This window comes from Seriola dumerili, unplaced genomic scaffold, assembly GCF_002260705.1.
Source record: "Seriola dumerili isolate Sdu_G_001 unplaced genomic scaffold, Sdu_1.0 BDQW01001821.1, whole genome shotgun sequence".
NCBI lineage: Eukaryota > Metazoa > Chordata > Actinopteri > Carangiformes > Carangidae > Seriola > Seriola dumerili.
In genome coordinates, this window is record NW_019176076.1 from 11,369 (window position 1) to 21,851 (window position 10,483).

The following is a 10,483-nucleotide window of genomic DNA, read 5'->3' on the forward strand; positions in this document are numbered from 1 at the left end:
ATGGTTATGTTTCATTTTCTAGAGAATATCTATCATATAATCAAGCGGACAATGAACGTGCTAGAGAATGTTTCTTGACCTTATTTCAACGGACACACACAGAACAGTACATAAGACATAGCTGACGGGTCTCATTATTACATCGTCTGCATGGCATGTATCAATAGGCCTGAAGGAACGGTTGTGTTTCACTCTTTCGTTGTTTTTTCCTTCGACCAAAAACCAACACAGCACTGGTAAACTTGTTCAGTTCTTGCAGTAGGTGGAAATTCTATTGTATCAATTACGATTATACTTTTGTTCAGATTCAGATTTTTTTTTTTTGGCAGGATAATTATTTTCATGCTTATGATGAATGATTAATACACAGTGAACTGATTGACAGTCAGTCACATTATTCTGTATAGTACCAACCTTATACATTCAAACACAATTGAGAGCCATTGATTATGGTCTATATGACAATCTGTGTTGCACAGTTTAGCTTCATCTGCTGAAACTGTGGAATTTATGGGATTTTTAATACTTCCTTCCAACGCTTTGGCACACTGTTGGTCCCCATCCATCCCCATCCGTCCGCTTGTCACTGGCCAGCACGAAGGACAGATGACGGGGGAGTTGTGTGCCGCTTCGGGCAGAGAATCTTGCTAAAGGCCCTGCGGAAGCTACTGTGGCAAAGTGGGTACAGGAATGGGTTAATAGCAGAGTTGAGCCACAGGAGCCAGAAGGTGACCTCGTACCAGTGATGCTGGATGCACCGCCCTCTGCAGGCAGCACGGATGATCATCAGTAGGGTGTACGGTGCCCAGCAGATGGCAAACACACACACTATGATGGCCAGGGACTTAGCAATTTTCTTATCCCTGGACAGACGGCTGGGCTGCGCCGCCCTGCTGGTTGAGGGATCGAGTTTACCCAAACTAGGAGAGGAGGTCTGCGAGTGGATAGAGCCTTTTACAGCCAGTTTCATCCCAAACCCCCAGTTGTGGGACAGGGGGATACCTTCCCCCTGGGCAGAGGCAGGTTCGCTCATTTGAAGGTGTAGCTGGGCCTCCCTGCTGTGGAACCTCCTCCTGCGTATGCTGAGGTAAATGCTGAGGTTGAAGAAAGCCACTGAGATGAAAGGAGAGAAAAACTCCAGCATTGAGGCACTCAGCAGGAAGTACCAAGAGTAATAGAACTCCGCAAAGCACTCATCCTTTGGCACGCGGCTTCTACCCACAGCCAGCTCCCAGAATATGATAGCTGGGCCGTACAGGACAAAGGCTAGCACCCAGACACCAATCATCTTGATTATGGCTTGATGAGTCATTCTCTGCCTGGCACGATAACTTACCTGCAGCAAATATAAGCATAAATCAGAAAATATATTTTGAACAATGCTGCCAGTGTGGGGTCACTCTTGCTGCATTCTTGCTTCATTCATATTATTGTAGAAATATTATAGGGCAAAACAACACTAAAAATCTCCATAAGTACATTCACTTTAGCCATAAAAAGGTAGGTCATGTTTATTTAACACCAGTGGTGGAAGATGTATCCAGATTGTTGAAGTAACATAGTAAAAGACCAGTAACACACTGCATTACAAGTAAACTTGTGCATTCAAACTATTACTAAAATAAAATGACTAAGCCAAAGGTACTTAAAGTACTGAAAGTAAAAGTACATATTGTGCAGGCAGAATGGTTTTATTTATTATTTTTTGTTCTAAAACTGGATTGTTTTTAGTGATGCATTAATGTGTAAACGGGGTTTAACCTACAGTGGTGTATCATATTTTGTAAGCTGATCATATGTTTTGTATTTACATTAATGTATTAATGTGTAAAATCACTCGTAACTGCAGTGTAGTGGAGAAAAGGTACAACAATTGCCCCTGAAATGTATCAAAGGACTGAGCACAGTTCAATTACCTCAAAAGTCAACTTAGTTTAAAACCAGCACTGTTTACCACAAAACTGATCTCCCTGAGCTAATCACAGCACAAGCTCATAACATTGGAACATATAATATGCATCCAGATACATAATTATATGTTTGTGAAATCAATTATTTTGTTGCAGAGACAAAACAAATGAACTCCACAATGTGTCCAACACGCTGACAGTATGCAGTACAGAAAAGTGTGTGAATGAGTGTTAAGTCAATGAAGCACCTCTCATGACCACTTGTCTCAATTAGTGTCACATACTATGTCCCTGTCCACATTCTAGTTCAGCGGGCAGCATACTCTACAACCTCTCCAGCTGCTCTAAAGATATGCCACTGTTCTGAATGATGAGAAAGTAACTGCGGTTCTTCTTCAAAGAAGATGAGAAATGGCTCCGTTTATGTTTGTATAGATTAACTGGTGCACAGTAATTCTCGTGCTGCTTCATGTAATGATGCAGCACTCAACAGAGAAGAATCGGGTGCCCTCATGACTCCAATCTGAATTTTTTAACATTATCTTTTTAAATTGTTGGATTCCTCCTGAGACCCTGTAGGATGAATCTTAGCTCCTTCTTGTAATGGAAACTAAAACATAATATATGATCTTTTTTCTTTATTACTTTGCAGCTAGCATTTTGTTAATGTGCTAACATTTCATCTAACTGCCAAATATATGCATCTAATCTGACTCCATCTTTTCTTTTCAAAGACAAACTTTGTCCTGTGACTGTTGACGAGCCTTTGTCTTTCAATGTTCAGAGAGAAATGCTTTTAGGAAAATGCTGCTTGGCTGCCGGTGGTCTGTTTCTGCTATGATTGATCTCTCCAGGTTGGAAGGACCATGGCACGGAGGAGGATCTCTATGATCAAAGCTAGCTAATTAAAGAAGAGGCTCTCTCTCTCTCTGGTGTTATTTGTATTCATTGCTCTGATGTTAAGTGTTTGCTTGTGAAAGGAAACAGAACACTCTCTGTCTACTATGCCAAGCCTCATCCCACCTTTGAGTCAACACACTGTGTATAGGATATAGTCAGACGGCTAATGCACAGACAAGTCACAACAAAAGATTCAATGGGGTGAACAGCTGCGGAGGTTTGGAAATGTATGTTAACTATTAGATACGTGCCAAGACAGCCAGAAAATAGAAAATCGACATTAGTGTCTGTGCAAAGAAAAATAAAGCACTGGAATATAGATTTAATTATTTAAACCTGATGAGGTGGAAATTAAAAGTATTTAATTAATTCAAGTTTAGTCATCGAAGGTTATATCTTATTGACAGCCACGTGTTGTTTTCTGCCTATTTTCTGCAGCCCAGTCTGTCCCAAAGTCGAAATGTGACTTTTTTTTCTTTTTCTTTTTTTTTTTTATCTTCGTCATGGGGAAGGACTATAATTAGGGGTGGCACTGGGCCTGAATGGGTCAGGAATGATTAACCTCTGCAGATGGGCACATTTGAGCGAATGAGGTGGTACTGCCCCTACCAATGACCTGGGAGACTCACTAGTCAGAAATTAAGCCACAAACCACAAGCAGCGAGCATGTGGATAGCTACAAGGGAAAGAGCATTGCAGCTTTTACCATTGTACTTTACATGCTTCATTTGAATGTGAAAAAAAGTTATTTCTCTCAGGAAGGAAATGGAGAAGGGAAAGTTATCCCAAGAAAGTTTAGAATTAGCTCTAAACATATTGCACTCTAGTATAACTTAATTTAACTATGACAAAATATAATTTTCCTGTATATGGCAGGATACTGTGTGTCACAATCCTACATTCACATTATAGGTGTGTGTTGCAGGACGTTCCACTCACCGCTCTGGTGACTGACAGGAAACGGTCATAGCTGATGAGGACAATGCTAAAGACAGACGCAGAACAAAGCAGGTAGTCCATGACCAGCCACAGTTTACACAGTCCTCGGCCCAGTGTCCACCTGCCTGTGAGAATGTAGGGGATGTAGACTGGGATGCAGAATGCCCCTACAGAAACAGTGGTTGGAAAGAGATCAAAAACCAAGACATATACAGCACATTTTCAGTAATGTGCAGCGATGTGATCAATTTGCTCCAGTATAAACAGAAAATCAGTGGCAATACAGTAAAGCACAGCTGCAACAATGTAAAATATGTCTTCACAGGAGAAGTTATAACTGTACATTAATAAACACTTCCAAATGTTCTCATATCTGCTTATAATTACACCATAGTGGGTTATAAACCATGTATTAAATGTTAATATAGCGCTTATAAATACTAAATAACTGGATTAAAGATAGACTGTATTAAAGTGCTACCATAAAATCTTTTTTTTTTTTTTTTTTTTTTTTTTTTTTTACCGCACTGATGTTTAAATGAAGGAAGAAGGATTACAAATACTGATGAGTGAGTGTAAAATAGCAGATCATAGAAAGATTGTTTGCAAAAGTTAAGCAAGGAAGGAAGGAAGTAAGATCTGCAGCTGCTAAATTTTTTGAATGTCCACCTATTAACTAAAAGCTTTACTTGGTAATACACATCTAGCACGCAGAGACTGGCTGCCATACACAGCAGCATCAAATGTATTTCAAGGATTTCAAAACTGCACTCATCATATATCATATCACATACAGAAAATGCCCTTTATGACAGAAATGTGAAATTTACACTCTTATTTCAGTTTTTTTTTTTTTTTTTTTTTTAAAGATTAAGGTTGAACTCACCTACAAGAAAATCTGACACTGCCAAATTGAGGAAGTAGTAATTGCATTGTCTTCTCAAACTCTTGTCCACTTTAAAGGCCAAAATGACCAGTGCGTTTCCCAAAACTATCACCACAACCAAAGTCACCATCATCATCATCAAAATAACAAATATGGGTCCTGAAAACACGAGGCTGCTCTGGACTGCACTGTCAAAATAGTACACACTGGAGTTGGAATCAGTTTGCTCCTCCGACATGGTCCTGATGTGAGGTGAACGACGCGGTCCTCAAATCCTCAGTAGACCAGCGCTGATCATTAGAAGCCAGCAACAGGTGCCAGGCGAATTGGACACAGCATCCAACACCCCCATAAAAGCTCAGACAGCCTCGCTTTCTTGTTGAAACTGAGCACAGTGACCAAGAAAATCCACGAGAGAGCGCACAACGCTCTCCACAAAACGCTGCCTGGACACTTGATGAATTGCGCATTTACCAGTAGCGGCGGGAGGTAACGACTCGCTGTAATGAGATTACTTCTCCAAACGATCACGGAATAGATTTTATCACACAAGTAGCGCAAGATTTTGATATATAAATCATTTCCATGATCCGTATAATAACCTATGTGATGACGTGATACTGGCACAATAAGTTGTATACAGTAACAAGACACAAAAGTTTGGTTTCTCCTCTCACTAATGTGAAATGAATGGGAGTTAGCTGCTACATCTCTCCTCTTAAAGTAGAAAATGGTGTTCCTCCAGCAGCATCCCACACTTTGTTGAATGGAGAGATGTTTGTAGCACAGCAAATCTGATTATTGTCAATTTGACAATGTGTCATTTTATGTGTCATTTTCATGCTGTGAATCAACACAGGGAGTGTGCTGTTTGTTTAATAGTCTCAAGTTATATCTTGTCCGTTATGAAATCCATTCACGAAAACCTCACATTTGATTCACAGGCACACACTTCCTCCAGTTGAATAAGCTTGCGCACACACCACCACGCAAGCAAGCAGTCTATATCAATTTTAGCAGTTGCCTCACAACAGCATGCTGGGATATGATGCACGACAGTCATCGACGTGGAGGCATGACAAAATAAAATTTGGCATTTACAGATGGCATTAGGATGCAATCGCTATGTGGATAGATGATCTGGATCAGGATGAATGTAGACCTATGTTAATGTCAGGTGTACATGCAGAGATCCAATCGCAATTGTCCAGATAATTTACCCAGATACAGATCACCAGTTAACACCAGGTGTAAATAGGGCCTTCCCTCATCCCACACTGAACAAGGTAATAAGAACTTTACGGTTCAACTATAAACAAGCAATAAAACAAATAGAAAAGCAGATTACTCTGCTTTCTTCAATTTCATTTCAGATGTATTGGCCCATCTATGTCTCCTCCATGATCATTTCTTTTGTTTCTTCACAGCTGACACAAGTTTGATATTCAAGGTTTTCACCCAGCAGCACTTGTATGATTTGTAAACTGGGTTACAGCCATTTCTCTCCCAAAATAAATCTCACTCTCCACTTTTTCCTCCCACCCTGCCAACAGCCAGCACCTTCACTCTTGCTGACATGAAAACCTGCACAAGCCACCAGCAGTATGATGGCCAAAACAGGAGCGAGTGGGAGGCACACATACTGGGGCTCTCTCACTGAAGCTCTCATCAACATGCTTTGTGAGAATAACAGTTTTACCAGTTGCAGGCTTATAAAATATTTAACATTCTTGCCTCAAAGTCCAAAATGTAGGAATTTGTATATTTCATGTTCCTGTTTAGCTACTTCCTGTGTGTATATATAACCTCCCAGTGACACACACAGTGGAAGAAGCTGTAGGCCTTATTTGCATTCTGATTCCATCCTGTCAGTACCCCAGCTGTGTGGTCCGAGAGAAATGAGAAACACTGCAGAAGTGATTGAAGGAGCCCAGCTTGAATTACTGTTATTTTCTCCCAAATGGAACCACCGCCATCTCCCAGAGTTGGTCACGCCGCAGTTGCAGCACAGGAACCAGTGCACAGAACGGCACATGGCAAAGTATAGGAGTTTTAATGCAGCTTCATTCATACTCCTTGTTGTTCACAGTAAGCTCAATTAAAGTGAAATGCACAACCAAATCAGCTCTTTAGACATTTTGACCAGAAATGCTTTTGCAGCTTCGTCTTGATTCATTTGAGTCATCATATGCCCCACTTTCCATTCCCAGCGTGTCAGCTTTGTCGAAAGGAAAATGATTGAATGTTTTACCACATGAGAAATGTTTCATAATGGCAATTTAGTGCTGGGAGCTGGGAAAACAACATACATGATTTTTCTTCATCTCAAAAAAAAAAAATAATGCAAAAGGTACAAAAAATTTAAAAAATACACCTTTGGGAATGGGTGTGTAATAGGTAGTCTAGCAAAGAGCAGGGATTGCATAAGGAATTTGATTCACATACTATATAAGATGACTACACATATTGTCAGCTCACATACAGTATGATTAACTGCTCTCCTTTTACTAGAAAAAGAATGACTGACAAAATAACAAATGACAAATAACTTTTCATATTGGAAAGGTCTCAAACCCTGTTATATTTTAATTGCTCATATCAATAGAATTGTCCCTTAAGGGCCAAACTGTAAGTTCAATAGTTGTGTAGTTTTTAACTGCCTATTAAAAAGGTTAGTAATAGTGAAATACCCATAAATGTCAGTAATTAAAATATGCAACAATGGCACAATCACGTCATGGAAACTGGTATCATGCCATCATGGAAACTAATGCACATAGGTTTACACCAGTGATGCACTATTGCTGTGCTCCGGAGACGCTATTAACAGAAAATGTTGTTTTCCTATCTGCCTATTATGGCGTGCAAATCACAAATTGTAAATGGAAAAAGTTCTTCATAATGGATAAAACATTGGCATTAATTTTGTTCTTGTTTTTGATTTGCTTTCATCAGATTGGACGTATTCTATTCCCAGGAATTAAATCAGTCATAGATAATGTAAACATTAATATTAGATCAGTACTCCAAAGGTCATGCACAAAGGTGTTCTGGGTAATATACAGAGTGAATCAAATTTAATATTGGGAACTGCATCTCCAAAGCCCAAGGTGTATTTTATTTTATTTTATTCTTTTTTTTTGTGCCTCAATAAAATGTTTAATCACTGCATACATATTAAACAAAATGCAAGGAAAGTGTGACAGGGAACCAAACAATTTGGCAGGTGCATTGTCGTTGGATTTAGAAATGCATGTGCAGTGAGTCATCTGAATATGAAGGGCACTCAGTGTCACAAACAAAGCAGTGTCACAGAGGGTACACAGAGGCTCTAGTGTTGCCGATTATACTGTGCCCTGCTGTGGCTCTCCATTACGCTAGTACTCAAGTGTTTGTGTTTGGATGCTGGGCTGGAGTACTGATGATATCACACTGTAACAGTCTTGCCTATCCAGCAACAAACCAAATCATGTACAGCACACATCCTCCCTTTACACCCCAATGGAGGCTTTTTGGGGGTCCGTCCAAGGTCATTTTCATATAGTATGTTGTAGGTTACAAATTAGTCGTATAAATTATCAGATTTTCAACAGATCTTCAATATTGAAACATGCAAAACAAGTAAACAAGCCTACAAAACAGGCTTGATCATTTGACAACCATTTCTCTGAGAACAGTTTAAAACTATTGTCTGCCTGTTGCTTCAAGGATCCGAAAACTCTTCCAGAGAACTGCAGCAGTGTATAAGAATGTTTTTTGCTCATGAATTCCTGGTACTGAAAATGTGATGTTAAGCTACAAGTGAGGTTTAGTGGAGATCGAGCTCCCTCTTTTTGCATATTTAGAAACAGAAATAGTTGACTATTTGTATTAAAATTAGTCATGCAGTTTCAGTATTTTGCCTGTCACGTCTTTTAGATTCTCAAAATGCAATGCTGTACATCTATCAGGAACATGGAAAGTGTCTAACTAATATAGCGAAATGGTACAGTCTTGATTTTTTTTTTTTTTTTTTTTTTTGCATTTTACTGCATCTCTGGCCATTGCGCCCAGGGCACAGTCCCTTTGTGCAGATTTGCTGTGACTTGGCTCGTTCCAGTGACAAACAATATCTGACTTTGAAAAGACATTCAAACAAAAAGCTGAGACAACAACCTGAACAATTATCTAACAATTATCATTTTCCGAACAACAAAAAAATATTCAATTACTACAGATAGCATTTTGAAATTTGCATTTTCATCACAAACTCTACCAAGTTTCCTCCGAGTTGATTGCCCTCTAAAATCAAAAAGAGAAAAGCTTGCTCCAACTGCTGATTTGCAGGGCTACATAAATATTCACGGTATGGGATAATTGCCATTTGAACATAACAGAAATATCCCCTGGTAGTCTCAGTCTTCACATCACATCAGAGCTGTCACAGTTTACATAATAAATGCTAATCATTAATGAGAGAGCTGAACTCATAGTTGGATGGCTTCACAGCCTCACAGTCTGTTTGGCAGAGCTGCCTGATAGATGAAGGGTGCTGGCATTTAACTTACGCTCCAGATCCACAGAAGCTCATTGAAATGCTGTGGGTGTGCCTCATCCTGACAGTATTTTGACTTGTTAAATTTTTCATCTCATTATCAAAAGCTCCAAGCTGGTTAATCCATATATAACCGCACCCCACCTTCATACCAAAATTTATTGAGTAAGTCATTGTAAACATCACTGAGCAGTAATTATTACTGTAAGAATGATGTAAGAATTAAAAGAATTATAGTCAACAAGTTTGGAGCTGTTTGTACAATTTAGAAATTTAGCAATAGTATGTAGTCCCTATTGCCTTCTTTTTCAAATGTTCACCACGATGCATACAGCACGGGACTTGCTGCTTCCACTTGCTTCTGAATGAATCCTTTTGTTATTGTGATGTAAATATGCATTAAACATCCTTCAAAATTAGATTGTTACTTCAATTTCCTTGCTAAACCTGAAAAACAAATTACTGGAGGTAATCTGTCCCAAAATAGTGTCACATCAATCCTAAAGCATCAATGCAGAATTAAAGCAATTATTTTAGAATTATATTCCTCATATGAATATCAATGCTTTACCGTCTTAACACCCATCGGTGCTATTGACAATACCCATGTGAAAATAAAAGCTAAACCTGATGATCCAATAGGGACAATGCTGTTCAGACCATTTTAGAGAAACAATGAATGTGCCTTGTGATGAGTCATATCTCGAGTGAAAATTACTTTTTTAAGCATTGTAAACTCTGTGGTAAATGTGGCACCTTGGGTCATCTCCATATAAAAAGATGTAATATAGAAAAGAGAAGACAGAAAATAACAAATTACTTGCACCATTTATTTTATAAAACCTCCTGAACACCATCAGTGGTGCAAAGAACAGTCCCATGAAAGGCCCTCTGCAACCATGGTCCACCCACACAGGTATGTTCACTTGTGTTACCTGATCAGACCTGAGGGCGGTGTGGGAGTGTTCAGGTTGGGCTTGATTTGTGTTTTATCAAACATTTTATGGTCGTGTCATCCTCCGTCACTTCAGCCACCCTCCTTCTCTCCTGCTTGTATCATTTCACTGTGTAGCTATAAAATAAGAATATAAACAAACAATATTTCCTGAATGAGAGATCCCACACTCCTCTGAAACTGGCTGGAAGTCACCTGTGTGGGTGTACAGGTCATTAAAGGAAGGGACACAACAAAACTAACCATTGGTGTAGTACAGCATGTCCTATCATGTGCTGCACATCGGGCTACAACAGACTGTTTTCCTGCAAAGTGCTGCCTGCGTTTTTGGCAATTATCTTTTCTTGGTGCTTGAAGAT

At 39.3% G+C, this 10,483-nt stretch overlaps 1 protein-coding gene across 1 annotated transcript; it reads right to left on the minus strand.

Annotated features, from left to right (window-relative positions):
• Positions 1-583: 583 nt before the first annotated feature.
• hrh3 (histamine receptor H3) lies at positions 584-4,873 on the minus strand. The gene is made up of 3 exons (XM_022768705.1): positions 4,636-4,873; positions 3,750-3,916; positions 584-1,336 (listed from the first exon to the last, which is right to left on the minus strand). The coding sequence occupies exons 1-3, from the start codon at positions 4,871-4,873 to the stop codon at positions 584-586; spliced, it is 1,158 nt and encodes a 385-aa protein (XP_022624426.1).
• Between the last annotated feature and the right edge of the window lie 5,610 nt (positions 4,874-10,483).